The sequence below is a fragment of the Leuciscus leuciscus genome, assembly GCF_965113295.1.
Source record: "Leuciscus leuciscus genome assembly, chromosome: 1".
Taxonomy (NCBI): Eukaryota; Metazoa; Chordata; class Actinopteri; order Cypriniformes; family Leuciscidae; genus Leuciscus; species Leuciscus leuciscus.
This window is the reverse complement of record NC_138725.1, coordinates 44,823,373-44,841,023: the sequence shown is the minus strand read 5'-3', so window position 1 is coordinate 44,841,023 and position 17,651 is coordinate 44,823,373. Positions and strand designations below refer to the sequence as shown.

At 38.5% G+C, this 17,651-nt stretch overlaps 1 protein-coding gene and 1 long non-coding RNA gene across 5 annotated transcripts in view; both read right to left on the bottom strand.

Moving 5' to 3' along the window:
• Positions 1-17,651, bottom strand: part of LOC309514045 — a 124,093-nt gene that overhangs the window by 69,575 nt on the left and 36,867 nt on the right. The gene's annotated exons all lie outside the window — the stretch shown is intronic.
• Positions 6,463-17,651, bottom strand: part of axin1 (axin 1) — a 38,660-nt gene continuing 27,471 nt past the window's right edge. For 2 of the 4 annotated variants that reach the window (XM_082189191.1, XM_082189192.1), the window contains exons 5-10: positions 16,672-16,809; positions 12,760-13,307; positions 12,248-12,418; positions 11,842-12,090; positions 10,005-10,154; positions 6,463-8,706 (exon numbers count right to left, since the gene is read on the bottom strand). In XM_082189191.1, coding sequence (XP_082045317.1) covers positions 8,580-8,706; positions 10,005-10,154; positions 11,842-12,090; positions 12,248-12,418; positions 12,760-13,307; positions 16,672-16,809 — 1,383 coding nt within the window. In that variant the 3' untranslated portion in view covers positions 6,463-8,579. The remainder of the gene's footprint in view (positions 8,707-10,004; positions 10,155-11,841; positions 12,091-12,247; positions 12,419-12,759; positions 13,308-16,671; positions 16,810-17,651) is intronic. The other 2 variants (XM_082189194.1, XM_082189193.1) reach the window with 2 other exon arrangements.

Sequence of the window (17,651 nt, the reverse complement as noted above, 5' to 3'; positions counted from 1 at the left end):
GATCCACTGATGTTAGGCCAGTCTTAAAGGGTTAGTTCACCCAAAAATTCTGTCAGTAATTACTCACCCTCATGTTGTTCCAACCCCGTAAGACCTTCGTTCATCTTCGGAACAAAAATGAAGATATTTTTTATTAAATCTGAGAGCTGGATCACGGAAGTTAGTAAAGACATTGTTAAAATAGTCCAAGTGACTCCAGTGGCTCAACCATAAGTTTATTAAGCGACGAGAATACTTTCTCTGCAAAAAAAAAAAAAAAAGTAAAAAAATAACGACTTTATTCAACTATTCATTTTCTTCTGTGTGGGCCTGAGTGAATAGTGGAATAAAGTCATTATTTTAGTTTGTTTTTTTGCGCACAAAAAGTATTCTCGTCGCTTGATAAACTTAAAGTTGAGCCACTGGAGTCACTTGGACTATTTTAACGATGTCTTTACTAACTTTTCTGGGCTGGCAGATATCGATTACCTTGCAGCCTATGAAGGAGTGAGACAGCTCTCAGATTTCATAAAAAATATCTTCATTTGTGTTCCAAAGATGAACGAAAGTCTTACGGGGTTGGAACAACATGAGGGTGAGTAATTACTGACAGAATTTTCATTTTTGGGTGAACTAACTCTTTAACATTGTGCTCTGGGAGCACAATCTCAAAAATGTGCTTTATTTTTTTATAATAGGAACACAGACACTCAATTTGTTTTGCTATTAGACTATTATAGTCTCGTATTGAACATTGTGTGCTAAATATTTTATGGATGTAATATCTGAAGAAAAAGTCTGAAAAGTATTACCGGTATTACCTATCCCAAATTTATTTATGTGAACTCGACAATTGTTGTCTTTTTTTTACTTGTTAAGAGTCTATATTTCTGCATGGACCTGGGTGATATATCAAATATCCATGATTTTTCTGGTGATATATAATAACACATCATGAATTTTGCAATTATTTTAATATATGTCTTAATTGCAGAGTTCCTTCTTGTGAGTATGAGAGCATTACCTGTAGTCAATAATTGTATCCCTAAAAACTCATCTTTGATCACCAAAATGGCATATTTAAAAGTTTTATTTTTCTTAAAAAAAAAAAAAAGTTCTTTATGCCATAAAATAGCTTGAACACCCTTGCCTCATTTAGTATACGTGGTTCTATGAATATGCAAATTGCGTGTGAGGATGTTGGAGGTGGAGATTTATAGCCTTTTCTCGCAGCACTTGATAATTAAACTTGTCAATTTGATGGTGGATCCAGAAAGGTTCAAACGACAATCACCAGTGACAACTGGAGATTCACCTGTTGTAAAACGCGAAAGACTTCGGAGAAAAAAAGAGACTGCAATCGGCCCATGCGAAAACAAGGATAAATATCGGAAGGGCATTAAATGTAGTCACGCAATGCTGATGTTGTTAACATTAACAATTAACATCACCTTGTGGTGATTGACAGCCGCACATTGTCCTCAAAACATTGGATTCATCCGCGCTGTGCCATGCCGAGGCACAACCCACATAAAGTTGATAATTCCGCGAATAACTGCAATTGCAGATTTCGAACAGAGATGGGGACAAAGCGGAAAAACTGCGGACTGCAGCTTTAACAAAAACATTTTAGTAGGTAGTCATGATAACTAACTACTGTAATATTAGGGTAAATAATGATTATTATTAAGGATATTATTAATTCATTTGCAAATAAACACTGCACCATTCAGATTATTTTTTTTTTTTTTATCAAAGCTGCATTTATTTGATAAAAAAAAATACAGATTTTTTTTAAATATTGTGAAATATTATTAACATTTAAATTAACTGTTTTCTGTGCTAATATATGTTAACATGTAGATTATATCTGAATTTTCAGCATCATTATACCAGTCTTCAGTGTCACATGATCCTTCAGAAATCATTCTAATATGATGATTTGATGCTCAAGAAACTATTATTATAATGTTGAATTTTTTATTTTTTTGCTAAATAGAAAGAACACCTTTTTATAATATCATAAATGTCTTTACTGTCACGTTTGCTCTGAAAAAAAGTATTAATTTCTCTTTTAAAACAATCTTACTAACCAAGCTTTTGAAATGTAGTTTATCTTCAGAAACGCTACAGTTTAAACGTTTAAGGTAAGATAAAAAAAAAGAAAGAAAATAAATTAATACATTTGAGCAAAAACTGCCAGAAGAACTTTATCAAGATGCACTTAAGCTATATTGTGCAGTCCCACTTCCTACTTCGTTTACCTCCTGAGCTTTGTTTGCTCAAGTGTGAAAACTGTTTTTTGGTGGTCGAGGTTATCACAAAATGGGCACACTGAGCACAACTCATACAGCACGACAAAATCAGTTTCTCACACTCAACCACAGGGAGCCAGAGAGCTCAAAATCATATTAAACCTGCCACAGCGGGCATGAGTTATCATTACTGAAGCCGAGACAGGTCCGGTGAGGATGAGAGAGGTACAGGTGGCCTGATCCGATCCAGCTTTAATCAGAAGTGTGAACCACAGCATCAGATCAGTATTTGATGAGTGAGGGTCTTAAATCAAACATTTACCCAGCAGCTTTGATCACAGAGGGCACAGTTGAGAAAAACACTGCACATGTATATCCTGGAGATGTACCATCTGCTAATGAAAGTCTTTTTGTTTTTATTTTGTCCTTCTAGGCTTGGGTTGATACTGCGGCAGGACACCCTAATGATCTTTCCTTTTCAATTAAGCATCTCAGTTTTCGTAACCTGAGCTCAGCACGTTGTTCCAGAGTTAATTGGAAGTCCAATACGGGAGAGTGACCTAAATCAACAAACCTCGAGGTACTGAAGAAAACATGAAACGGAACAGCACCCACACAGCCTCTCGAAGACGCAAAGACCTAAGCATATGTTAGGGAACAGGCACGATCATTAAAAACCCCTTTGTGTTCCTCTTCGATTGAAGCAGTAACCGATCAAATCATTTTTATTTTTTTCATCCTTTACCTACGATGTTCTCAAGTTAAAAAGAGTCCATCAAGCTATATGCATTTTTGTGGCTATTTTCTCCAAGGACCTCTTTAAAAACCCATTAGGTCTCAGAAGTGCCGTCTACAAAAGAAAGCCTCTTACCAAAGCACTCAGAGTTCCAACAGTGCCTGGACTTACTGGATGTCCACAAAGACCCAGATCCTATCATATTACAAAGCAAAAAAAAGGGTTGTTTTTCACCATGAAATCAAAATTGACAAACCTGTTTTTATATATATTTTTGGGGGAATATATTGCAGTAGGCCTATTTATAATAAATTATTTATCCATGCACATAATTCTTTTTTAAATTCACGTGCCCTCGTAATCTTTAATCAAATCATCTCCCTCCCTCCTGCAGCGACATCTCTTCTCTGATGATGTGTTTACTGGCGTGAGGGCGGGGCAACCTGTCACTCACATGAGATCGACCAATAGCAAACCACAACCATCCAATCAATTCCCCATGGACAAAATCAAGTCTCTCCCTATATATTTTCTTGTTCGAGAAGCCGTTACACTCGTATATACACGTCACAATAGGGAAGAAATGACTACCGAAACTTCTGTTTCATGCTAAATTTAAAGTTGAAGTACACAAAAGTTAACATTAAAGCAGAGCGGGGCGGCACGACAGAAAACATTGCCAACCCAAGAAAACACATCTTTCTATAAATTGTCTTTAAATGTTTAAAAGGCATGAAATGTGGCATTAAATTCAGATCAATTTGAGGGGTGCTGGTCTGGTCTTGACTCTGTCCCACCCTGTCTTGGTCTCGGTTTAGGTGGTCTCGGCTACAAGAAGTTAGGTCAGATCAGATAGATGTTCTGGGTGCTTGCTAAAGTGTTGCTATAGGCGGTTGCTGGGATATTCTGGGTGATTGCAAGGCTGTTGCTATGCTGTTGTCTGGGATTATCAGGGTGACCTTCCATAACATCCACAGACAGACATTTTGGTTTAACCTTATTTTGAACTACATTAAAGTCACTTGTATATTAATACCCATTGGGCGCTGAACAAGTAGCCTACAGTTAACCTAACTTGATATTTTAAACAAAATGTGTGCATTTAGCACATGAGGTTGTACCAGACAGTCAGTTCTCTTTTATTTAATTATAAAATCTCCCGGTCCTTTATACCCCCGGTTTCACAGACAAGGCATAAGCTAGGCCCAGAGACTAAAATGCATATTTGAAGGTTTAAAGCAACACTAAGGAACTTTTCCTCTTCGGTCACCCTACAGGTTGGAAGCGGAATTGTCCATTACCGCTGTCGTAAATAATTTCGCCGCCCGCAGCCTACTGTCGCACGCACGCTCGGTGTTTATCTAGCACCGGCTTTGGAATGAACGCTGTCCACTAACAAGGTAGAGTATGTTGCATGATTTCATGAAAGTATGATGTATTGTGACATCAGAAACGAAGAAAAACTAAATAATGACTATTGTAACGCTTGACGTAAAGCAAGTCAAATTTGTAGTTTTCTTATGTCCCGGTTTGGCAAACTTGCATAGTGTGGTTATAGCAGATAATAGCGCTGCAAAGCGAATCCAGAAGTGCCTTTCACCCTGTTACGACTTGATGAACCACTGATACGATTTTGGAAACATTATTTTAAGGTAAACATTTTTCCTTAGTGTTGCGTTAACTGTAAAGCAACAGTGTGACTAACATATCTTAAAATATGTCAGTGCCATTTTTTTTTTTATCTCAAGATACACACCAGTAATGTTTATTTTTCGAAGGCATGTTTATAAAAGCTACTTATATGCACTAATTAAACGAAGGCTTAATCCTGGCTTAGTCTAAGCCTTGTCTGTGAAACTGGGCCAGTTACCTTTGATAGTAAAATTCGTAGACCTTCGTTCGTTTCGTTTCATCTTCCCGACGCTCTTCTGTGTGATAATCCCAGGAACTTTTTCCCCCCCTGACCTGTTGCTGTCTGTCTGCGTTTCCATCGTGGTCTAAACTAAAGTACAGTGAAAATTAGGCAAATTAGTCCGGTGACGTAGGACTGCACGCGACTTCACAGTTTCCGCTGGATTTCGCCCTCCGTATAAAAGCTTAATAAAGCCTGAAGCTTGTCGTTGGTCCATCTGTCATATTTTTTTATTTGAATCGGAAACAAATCTTACCGCACGCACGGCAACAGATTTAAAAAAATGGTGGTTAACCAATCAAAATGCATGTTCAGCGCCCAAAAAAGTACTACCTCACAAGCAGGGACTTGACCCTGTCCATGATGTGCATTTTTGCCGTACCCGCACTGATGCGAGCTCCTGCGCTGGAAACATGGCTAATGTCCACTAACTCTCTCATTAGAGTGTAGACTGGTAGGGTTAGTAGAATTTAAGTTGACGTAGGCTAGTTGCAAAGTTACTTGTAGTCAGTAGAATGTTCACAAGGGACCATCGAAATAAAGTGTTAGCGACATTTCCCTTTAATAACAGAAACTCAAACATCGTTTGCAAAACTCAGTGCTTTGATATTTCGCCATTTCTTTACAACATTAGCAAATTCAGAAGTTTAAACTTCCTCTGAAACTTGAGATTTAGCTAGGCCTATATCATCCAAGTAGCCAACATAATATTAATAAAACTAGGCTCCATGTCTTCCTTGTAATGATAGACCTACTCTTACAAGCTCAATGACAAATGTGTTGATGTGATTAACAAGCGCAAGTGTCCTCTGTCTACATGATTTACATGTTGATTCAGAATCCAAACTTCCCAAGTTTATTTTATCTGAGGGAATAACGCCATCTCTGGGTTGGCTTTAAATCCTTTCACATCTCGGAGTTGTCACCATCTCTGAAAAGCAGTCCGATCTTGATACGAGTTGTATAATGGGCTATAATTGGTTTCTTTGCTTGTAGCTCTTCGAACGAGGGTTCTTTGTTTTACTAACGGATGATTCCTCAGATGGTTGCCTTTTTGAACGATTAATTGTGTTAATGATTCTCATTAGTTGTGGATATAAGCTGTCAGAACTGACACGCATCACATGGCTTTTTCTTTTCAGAAAATCTGACATTTCCCGCAAAATTCGTCCCGACTGCTCAAATTATAAATCATTATAATTATAAGCGTACCGGTGTGAGTCGGTGTTAATTGACTACAATAATTGATGTTAATTTTTATCAAAAGGAAATTCTGTATTGCAGATTTAAGATGTTTTTAATAGCTTCTTTTATATGATCTGTCATAATTCATTGTTTATGTGGCACCTCAGCCATCGGCAGCTGCATGAGATACTGGCAAAGCTCATGAAACTGTTGCTAGGAAACAAGAGCGCCATCGTCTGTTTAGTCTGTTAAAAAAAAAAAAGGAAATCTTAATAAACTTCAAATTATTGGAGAAAAGGTCAAAATAAGCATTGAGAAAACAACCCAAATAACTACAAACACATAAATATATAATTTCTAAATAAATTCATACAAAAAGTAACGAGAACTACACGTTTCTTTTATTACATATCTTTATTGTCCAAAGTACCATAAAATGATAACTGTACAACTCGGCACACTTAAGCAGAACCAGGGCACTAAATATCCAAATTGGGTTGCTGGTTGTAGTTGAAGACGCATAAAAAAAAAAAAAAAATGTACATATTTACAAAGACTTTAAGTGTGTTGATGCTCTTCGCATAGGAATCTAACAAAAAAAAAAAAAAAAAAAGTTCTTAAGAAACTTAAAAACATAATGCAAGTCCCTGGTACTGGATACATGGAGTGAGGAGAGCAGACAGTGGATCAGAGATGAGAATGGTCAGAAAGGCACTCTGTGATGTCTATGTACAGGTCATCCATCATTCAGTGAGAAGAGCTCACATCCAGGCTATTCACAGTAGTTAACTCTTTACATCCCAGTTGATAATTACACCGTAATTAAAATGAGTCAAAACAAACATGAGAAATGTTCCATATTTTGCATCAAGTACCCATATTGTTCAAGTTGATGGAGGACCAAAATAATTCCAATTGAATGAAGGTCGAAAAAACACAATCACTGAAAAAAACATTGACGACAATGGCACCTTAAATCAAACTACACCGGGAATTAAAATGTTTAAAACTAGCATTAAGATGGGACGCCAGAACAACAACAAAAACATTCTAACGTTACAGCACCACGTCTGGCTCGGTCTCGCCAGGCCTTCCCTAGCGGTTACAACACTTCTCAGTGTTTCGTTACAACACGCAGCCTGAAAACTCTATGGAGGAGCTTCATTTTTGTTGCTGAAACAACGCAAACGGATTTTAACCGGCTCCTGTGATAGATTGTTCTCTTTGGTGTTTCATGATCTCAACAAGGCAGACCACGTTAGGCTAAAACTACTTTTTTTTTTTTAAAACCATTCTCGCCAGGCATCACGTTTAGCCGTGTTAAACTGAAAAGGCTACAATTCTTTATTCGTTTCTTGTTCTGTAATACATTAAGGTATGTGTAAACATGATCATTATATTGTCCAATGGCACTCGGTAGACGATGGACCCCAGGACGACCGGAACGTCGTGTCCTCTTCCACAAGTCTCACATTCTCCTGCTCATAAACAGGCGTCAGTGCCGCTGTGGGTCTTACACACGCGAGCACCTGGAAAGCAACCTTACAGATTTTGGATATAAACCTACAGACCTATAGTTGTTCCACTCAAAAATATCAAGATATTTGTTTTGTAATGTCGGGACATTCATCCTTTGCCCTCGTATCATGGTGTGCGTGAAGAGGGGAGGGATTATGCATTATGCATGTCATGACATCACCGAAAGACACGGAGCAATGTGAAGGCATCGTCGTATAGGACTTTCGCTCGAAGCGATTCCCCTTTGACATCAATGCATAATGCAGTGAAAAGTGCAGCACCGGCTGACTCCTCCCTCTCCGATGTGGACTGATTACAAACCGGTTTTATGAGTTAAAAGCACTTGGTAAAGCGTGGGTTATGATTTCCTCTCCTCGAACAGCCTCCGTAACCGCAGCTTTGTGAAATCTACCACCGTCTCGGGGTCAGGTTGATGCCGCAGCTTTGATATGGGTTAAACCGATTTCTCTTTTTTTTTTCTTTTTTTTCTTTTTTAAATATTTAAATAGATATAAAACTTTCTCTTTTTCCTTTTAAACAGACAGTCTGTACATATCTGGTACCAGTACATATAAAATTACAAGAGTTGTTAAATTAGAAAGGATATGTTCCTTCTGATACGTCATATCAAAAATATGCAGCTTTAGTAAACATATTCTCATAGTACTTTTTTTCTAGGCTAACTTTACATTGCTACATTACATTTTTCAGAGTTAGAAATATAGCAAAAGTGAGAGAACGCTGCCTCGCGCTTTCGTCTCTGTGAGTCCAAGGGCTCTCTGTGCACAATGCAGTGATCTTGAGCACTGAGCAGCTGTTTGACTTGACTTTAAAAGCCGTTTGTGCAGAGGTAGAAGCCTCGGAGTAAATAGTGTACTTTCCACAGCAACCTTCCCTGTTTCTGCACCTCTCGCTCTCCCGCACGTCCACGTTCGCTGTACCAATCTCAGCACCTGCTCGCTCCTCTGCAGACCCGATTCCCTCTCTTCCCGTCTCAGTCGATCTTCTCGACTTTCCCGATGATCTTTTCCTCGAAGATGGGCAGGATGGCGTCGTCTTCGCGTACCTCCTCGAACACCACTCCGCAGTCGAACTCGTCGCTCACTTTCTTGAAATAATACCTGAGGTGTGTTGAGGGAGAGGGATCGTGATGGTTTAATTTAATCTATGTCAGTCAAATAATTCTGTTTAATTGACAAAAGTATAAATCAAAACATTGTAAAATTAAATGGTATTACACAGCCAAAAGTGATATCTGGAGGAGATATTTGTTTATGACCCTACAAGTTCGATTAAACCATAAAAATGAGGAAAATTTCATATTTTTAAACTTGGTTAAAGTATTTATCTTACAAAATGATTTAGCAAAAAGGCAAACTACTGTTACAGGTTTTATTTTACTATACAGAAAAATTGCATGGTAAAACAAAAAGCGCACAGGAAAAGCTTACTCTGACTGCAACATAATCAGTTATTAATATGTTATTGGTTCTCTCTTGTTTTTGTGGGTGTTCATAATTTCTTTGTATGACAGCCTGTCCAAAAATGATGTCCGCAATTTATCACAAATTAAAGAATTAACTCCAAGCACAACTACACAATATATTTTCAAAATGTTTAACACATTTTTTACATTTGAATAAAGGGTGAAAATCTAAATTTTCCTAGGCTGGACATCACTTTTGGCCACTACTGTATATAGCCATTTGATACTGGAAATAAGTTTAAAGAAATAGTTTGTTAACTGTCATTATTTACACATCCTCATAACCGTTTTCTATTTGAATATATTCTAAAATTCAATTTATTTCTGTGAAAACAAAGCTGAAGTTTCAGCATCATTACTCTAGGCTTCAGTGTCACATGATCCTTCAGAAATCATTCTAATTTGATTATTTGATGCTCAGGAAACATTTCTGATTATTATTATTATCAATGTTAAAACAGTTGTGCTGGTTAACATTGTTGTAGAAACAGTGATACATTAGTTTTTTCAGGATTTGACGAATAGAAAGTTCAAAAGAACAGCATTTATTTGAAAGAAATCTTTTGTTATATTAGAAATGACTTTAATGTCACTTTTGGTGCATCCTTGGCTTGCTGAATAAACTTATTCATTTCTTTCTTTCTTTAAAAAGACTGATGTGAAAGTGGTATGAAACCATTCTATGATTCTTTTATACTGATATTGCATCCTTTTTGAAAGCTTGAAAGCTTCAGTCCAGGAGCGACCCGCACAGTGTTAAGAATTTCTCTTTTTGTATTTCACAGAAGAAAGTTAGTTTGGAATAACATGAGACTGAGTAAATGACAGAATCTTCATTTTTGGGTGAACCATCCCTTGATCATCTAAACTAAACACTACAGATGGTCCTCAAAAACCTACTGATGCTAAGAACAAAAAGTGTAGAAGGTTTACCTGTAGCTCCCTTTCTTGGTAAGCAGCTCCTTGAACTGTCCCAGAGTGACGATCCTCCCTTTGACGGACGTCCTGTACGGGATGGGCTCTCCGCAGAAGTAATAGGCCACGGTGATGTTCTCACAGGGCTGCTTCTTCATATTCTTATGCCTGCAAATGAACCGAAAGGCACTTTAAAAACAAACCAAAGCATTTATTCCATAATAAGATGGGATAAAATGGTACGTTTTAGCAACAAAATGAGAATGTCCTGAAAGCCGTATCTGAAAGCCCTTGTACGTGCTCTACTGGGTTTGAAGTGGACACGAGTGCTGGTGGTCAGCAGAGACTCGGTTTACTCTTGCCAAGTAAAATGAATTCCAGATGTCTGACAAATGTTCCTCAGAAGAAGAAGAAGAAAAAAAAAAGTTGCACTGTTGTGGCGCTTTCATCTCATCCACACCAAAGCCTTTGATGTCACCACATATCTGCATTAGCTCTCCTCCAGCCGATCAGTGGTTAATACACTGGAACCAACCAAATCTGTGAGGGACTACGCGCTAAGACTGGTCAGTCTATATTATACTCTTGAAAGCGCTACACACAGAAGCGTTAGTGAACTACATGAAGGCACAGCCCTGACAAACACATGCAAGTGCATGTATCGGTAGCATGGGATGGTGAAAGGAAGGGCTACGCTCTATGAAGAAGTACTGGGAACATACTCTGACTCTGAGAGCTCCGTGTCGGAGACGGCGGGCACCACACTGAGCGTGGGAAACAGAGCGGGCCTGACAGCGGTGCGACCCCTCTGGATCACCTCCATCACATACCTGAGGAACAACCCCGAGTTAGACACACCGGCTGCGTTTGCAGGCTCACACCGCCTCATTACACGCATGCACCTCAGCCAGCCACAGAGTGTGCCGGAACAGGGCGGGGAAGAGGAGGCAGCCTTGCATTGTGCATTATGGGTAATAGATGGGTCACTGACAAACGTCCAATAGAAAGAACAATTTTAAGTTTAAATTGCATATGCAAAATGCTTAAAAACAGTCTCTGGTTTCATGTGGATTTTAAAAACGTTAATAGCATTTAACACAAAAGAGTTGATTTACTGACCTTAATGTCATGTGGTGGAACCAGCAAGTATAAACTAACATTTTCCTTACACCTCAAATACATGCAAGTCTTGCTTAGTCATTTTCAATAAAACTTTACAAAGGTAGATAGTATTTGAGGAGTCACACCACATGACCGGAATGGGCGAACCTTGCCTTGTCATAAAAAGGTCAAGTTATTTGACTTATTGGCCTTGACATAGTCATGAGGGTCTAAAGGGGCCCTTACTATGACATCATTTCCGGTTTTGTTTTTCCAATTGTTTCAGAACATTGGTCTAACTAGTTTGATTTGGCAGTAGTTTTTCTTCAAATATTTGAACAAATCCGAAACAATTCAAGATTAGAAACTGAATAATATCAGTATTATTATTATTATTATTATTAATGATTCTACTATCATTACTACTACTGATAATAACAAAGATCATAAACTACTTAAGACTTTCTTTTCAAGAATTTCATTATTTTAAGATGTTTATTTCCATACATTATGATATTAGGAAAGTTTCACCCTGACATGTTTGATATTATGCTCCCCCAAAAAACGTATTTAAGTTCAGAAATTAAAAACTCAAAGTTTTAGTAAGTGCTTTTGATTTTGAATAAATGATCCAGGTCAAAAACTGAGCGTCATTGACCCAAAGGCAAATAACGTGATTATTTTCAAGCAATAACAAATCCGGCCACTGTGTTTCTTCTATGAATTATGCCCTTCTGTGGACGCATCCGCTCACCTCTGCTTGGCCTGCAGCGTTCCAGACTTCCTCCTCTCTTCCTCAAGCCGCCTGCGTGCCTCTTCCAGCTGTGTGAGGGGGTTGGGGGCTGGGTTGGGGGGCATGGTTGGGTCCTGGATGAAGGGATGGGAGGGCTGCACGCTGTTGCGGAGCTGAGCGGTCACCCAAGGGTGCACAGCCCCCGGCCGCTCCACCGAACTGGGCCTCGACACCTCGTGACTCGGAGCTTTCTTGGAGCCGGAGATGCTGCTAAGGAATATGCAAGACCAAAAGAGCTTTTACATGATTCCTTTTGAAAAACAGTGATTTTTTTAATTTTGCATAATTTCTAACAACTAATTGAATAGCTGGTCAAACATCATTATTGAATAATGTCTCTAGATTATACACTAAGAAAGGCTCTCACCCGTAAGGGCTCCTCTTATAGCGTCCAGCTTCCTTCTCACCCTCCATCATCCACTGCAGTATCTTCTGGTTCCTCTCCATATCATCCAGGGGCAAGGGCTCTCGCATCTCATAGTTTCGACCATCTTCCCCTTTTCTGACCGGCCGCTTCGACAGAGTGCTGCCTTTACTGCTACAGTGAGACACAAGAACATCAAAATCACTGAAGATAAACGGCTTCACTTAATGCTTCCAATATACACCATAGTTCGAAAGTTTGGGGGTGGGGGTGGGGTAAATGTATGAGCAAATGTATTGCTCATTGTTAGTTAGTTAATTCATTAACTAATGTTACCTTAATGAACCTTATTGTAAGGTTACCTTACAATTTTACTGTTTTTGATTTATCATCAAGTAACTGCAGACTTGGTTAGCAGAAGTGAGTGTAGAAACATTAAAAAAAGTCTTAACCAACACCAAACTTTTGAATGGTAGTGTATATGTATATATAACAAAAGCCACTGAGACACATACCCGTAACCCATGGGGTCCATGCCATTGGGACCGACGCTCATTCCATCTGCATAGTTGCGTGACTTGGATCCATAGTGGTGTTGCTCCGTGTTCCAGGCTAAGCCCCCGTGCACCTTCGAGGGTTCCACCTCCACCTGTTCTTTGGGCTTCCCCCCCGCGGCATAGTGTGTGTGGTAAACGTGTTTGTGATGGTGCAGGTGCGCCGCATCAGCCTTCGGGCCCAGCCGAGCCTGGTGCTTGCCTTGGCCACCAGACACTGGCATTATAAGCCCGGGATTCTTGCTCGCCGGCAGCCCGTCTGGGGAGCGGGACTTTGGAGAGTGACGGCCCGTGCCTGGAGATTGACAGCCGGGGGTTTTCATGACACGCTGCACATGTTCATCCAGGATGCTCTCGGGGTTTTCCTCGTGTGCATCCCGTAGCTGCAGCCCGTTGTAGCTCGTCTCAGAGTAGCGACCGCCATAATGCTGCATGTGGACCGCGGGAGGAAACCTGTGATTGGCCAGGGAGGGAGCGGTGGAGACGTCCGCATCGTCACCTTCTTCTTCCTGCATGACACAGAGATTATTCAATGATGACAAGATACTTTTTCAACATCTCAGATGTTTAGTATAATGGATGTGTATAAAAAAATAAAAAAAAATTAATAATATTTACACACACACACATACATATATATGTGTGTGTGTGTGTGTATTTATATATATATATAAAAGACAAGGAAATCAGCCAGGTAAGCAAGTCGATTACAGAAAATAAATAGGCTGAAGAATCACTGTGCAGTAACATGTTTGAACCAGCAGATGTCGCCCTTTCAAGCGTATATTAAAGGAGAAGTTCACTTTTAAAAAAACTTTTGCTGATAATTTACTCACCCCCATGTCATCCAAGATGTCCATGTCTTTCTTTCTTCAGTCGAAAAGAAATTAAGGTTTTTGATGAAAACATTCCAGGATTTTTCCACATATTATGGATTCCATTGGGACCCAAACGGTTCAAGGTCCAAATGACAGTTTCATTGCCGCTTCAAAGGGCTTTAAACGATACCAGACGATGAATAAGGGTCTTATCTAGCGAAACGATCGGTCATTTCAAAAATAAAATAAAAAGTTGACGTTTTATAAGCACAAATGTTCGGCTTGCTCTGTTCTGTGATGCGCGTTCGTGACGTCACGTAATACGCAATTACGTTGAAAAGGTCACGCTTGAAAAATTGAAGAAAATGTTCTTTTTGGCTTTTTAATATTAAAACACTCAGGATGCGCACACGAAATGGGCATTTTAAACGATAAACTGACACAAATACATTTGAAAATGTTTATATGGTCCTCCTTCCGCACATTTGTAAACACATCAAACTTGACCTTTTCAACGTAATTGCGTATTACGTGACGTCACGAACGCGCATCACAGAACAGAGCAAGGCGAACATTTGTGCTTATAAAACGTCAACTTTTTATTTTATTTTTGAAATGACCGATCGTTTCGCTAGATAAGACCCTTATTCATCGTCTGGTATCGTTTAAAGCCCTTTGAAGCGGCAATGAAACTGTCATTTGGACCTTGAACCGTTTGGGTCCCAATGGAATCCATAATATGTGGAAAAATCCTGGAATGTTTTCATCAAAAACCTTAATTTCTTTTCGACTGAAGAAAGAAAGACATGGACATCTTGGATGACATGGGGGTGAGTAAATTATCAGCAAAAGTTTTTTCAAAAGTGAACTTCTCCTTTAATTGGCATTTGTCATGGTCACATTCAAAAATGCACAATGACCTGAAACAGAGCCATGAGAGAATTCTCTTATTACTCAAAACATGACTTTAATATTCATTTTAATCGTGATAATATTTCTGGACAAACACAGACCTCTCTTCATCAAATTCTAAAAGATCTGATATGTCAGTTTTCTTAATTTAATAACACTTAATATTTTACTTGCTTATTTTGTTCTGCCATTCTCTCGGATTTAGATTTTACTGGCAAACAACACTGAATCCTGTTTAACAAATTTAGTTTCAATCATAGTCTGGTGACTAAATTACATATTTTAGTCACATTCTGTATTGTTACTTTTAGACAATGAAAATGTGTAGTTTTGTCTATGAAAACAGTCCTAAATCTGATTAAACTAATCGTGTTTCGTCCATACAAACTCTGCAGTATTACAGGCTAATTACTGGACATAATATCTTTAATCTGCATAGTATCCAACGAGTAGCTTAAGGTTGTTTCTGACTGTTTTTCCCCATAAAATGAATCATTTTTTGTGTAACTGTTTTAAGCAATACTAATTTAATAATTTAAAGTTATCACATTTTGTTAGTTGTATTGCAGTGTTACCATCATTGCACTTTGTTAATGTGGGTTAAACTATGCATAGTTTTCTTCACGGAGTATCTTTTCTGCTAGTTACTAATTAAAACAAATTTTATATGAATAGATTATAATTTATCAGTGCACATTACAATATTTCACAAATTGACTAGTCATACACATTTCACTTGACTGTTTAATTGTACGAGTCGAATTATACAAGTGTTTTTTTTTATTAAATTATATTTATCAAGGATGCATTAAATTGAACAAAATTGACAGTAAAGTCATTTATAATTGTTTTAAAAGATTTATTTTTCATACAAATGCTGTTCCTTTGACATTTCTATATCAAAAAATAATTGATCCTGAAAAATATATAATTGTATTACCTTTCCACAAAAAACATTAAGCTGCATAAATGATTTCAACATTTATAATGTTGCTAAAAAAATATTTCTAAATAGAAAAGTTATTACAGAATTTCGCACAATATTACAGTTTTTACTGTATTTTTGTTTAAATAAATGCAGCCTTGGTGAGCAAAAATTGTCACGTTTTGAATGGTAGCATATATATTATTTAAAACTATGTTAACAACACAAGTATATTTTACTTCCAACAAATTTCCTTCTCCTTCAAACGTGCCTTTTCATTTGGTTGTCTTCTCATTTTCATAATGGAGAAAGTCAATAAAACCAAAGCCTCAGCAATGCTTTGATTCTCTCTCCAGGTAGCGAAGTCCAAGGAGAGAAGGAATTCTGAGGACTTGGCCTGAGCATCATTTTATTTTTACTGAACAGCTGTGCAGGTCAGCGCTCTGGATGATCTTTGACAGATCATGCCAAAAAAAAAAAAAAGGTGGGATGAATCCAACCGCAATGCACAAACCATCCAATTCCCATTGCGCCGATTCAACCTCTAAAAACTGAACCATCTGAAAACAACCAGAAAACCCTGAAAATCATCTTTCTGGGGTGTTATGCAGACTTGTCAAGGCTCAGTAGCTGGCAAAAGCATGTTTAACTGTCAGAGTCCTTCCTGCTCAGTGGACCAAAGAGCACAAGTGCTGTATATAGAAGACAGTCGCTCAGCTGATAGGTAAAGAAAACTTGAAACAAGTTTGCTGAAAGCTGAGGCACCGGTGAGAATATCAATTAAGAGACAAATGACATTCCTCCTTCGGCTCTTAACTCAGAGTCACTGTTCTGTGACGGAAGTTCCTCTTACAGGAGGCCAAACTACATAAATAATCTGCCTTGAGACTTAACACCTGGCTTTGAGTCGGGAAAAAGATTCCCATTTGCGGTGCGCGCAAGCATTTCTTCACGCCCCGACTGACTTCAAACAAAGTCATTACACTGAGGCAGACTAGAAAGTAGCTCAATCTCGGCAAGTGAATCACCTGACACTGAAAAAAAAAAAAGACGGAAGAAATGAGCGGAGTCCCCTTGATAAGACTGGGAGTCTTTAGAACATCCGCCTGGTTCACTCGTGATGAGAGGCGGCACAGGCCTGTGTTTGATCTATCTGCTAAAGCTCGAGATGCAGTAGAGACGTGACGATTCCCTGGCATGTTTGGATGCACTACTCACCAGTCGAACCCTTTTGAGCCGCTCCTCCAGTTTTTCTTGTGCCTCGCGTTCCCTCAGCACCCCCTCCAGCCTGCTGATCAGCTCCGCCGCAAACTTCTCCGGCTCGACGTGAATATCCTTTGGTATCCGGTTAGTGCGCTGATGGGAAGACAATGCGGGTCAGTACTCAAGGTCACCATTCACAATTAATGCAATGCTCTTAAAAACTAAACTACGGCTGCTGATTAAACAAGAACACAACAGTGTAAAACACAATATTGAAAGCAGGAGAACATTAATCCAGGCTAGACAGACAAACACATTTTTGGATAATGTGCTATTGAGAGTTAATGCACTGATTCTGTACACACTACAGTTTCAGTGTAAAAACATCAGCTTAAAAGGACAAACAAAAGATAGCAGATAATACAATACAATATCGTTGCTATTACTTTGGTCGAAAACAGATCCACCAAATAGATTAAATGGTTGCAGGCATGTGATCAGCAAAAGACAAAAAAATAAGGAAAATGGGAAGGAAGATGATTCGAAGCGACTGAAACACACAACACTTGCAGAGTCGCATTTAATTTGAGTTGAAACTATGAATGAAAATGAACAGTGCTGTGATTTGGCTTTGCTCTGAAACATGCAGGGCGTGAGACTATATATATTCATAGAATTACATCATAACTGGTGTGATTTGACAATCGGCAAAATTCATTAAAAAAAAAGCTGGTGAGTAAAAGGCTTGGAGCCTGAATTTAATGCATTCTTGCCTAAAGTGTTAATACAATTAAATTAACTTTTTTTTTATTCATAATATTACCGACTCCAAACTTTTAAAGTTTAGTTTAGTTTTAAAGGTAATGTACATTTCTCATAGTCTATAAATGTTGTCGGATAATTTTGGGAACTTTCGAACTGAAAATAAAACTAAGTATTAAGTAAACTACACTCAAGCACTCAGTCCTCCTGTAGTGTCGACTGTGATGCAATGA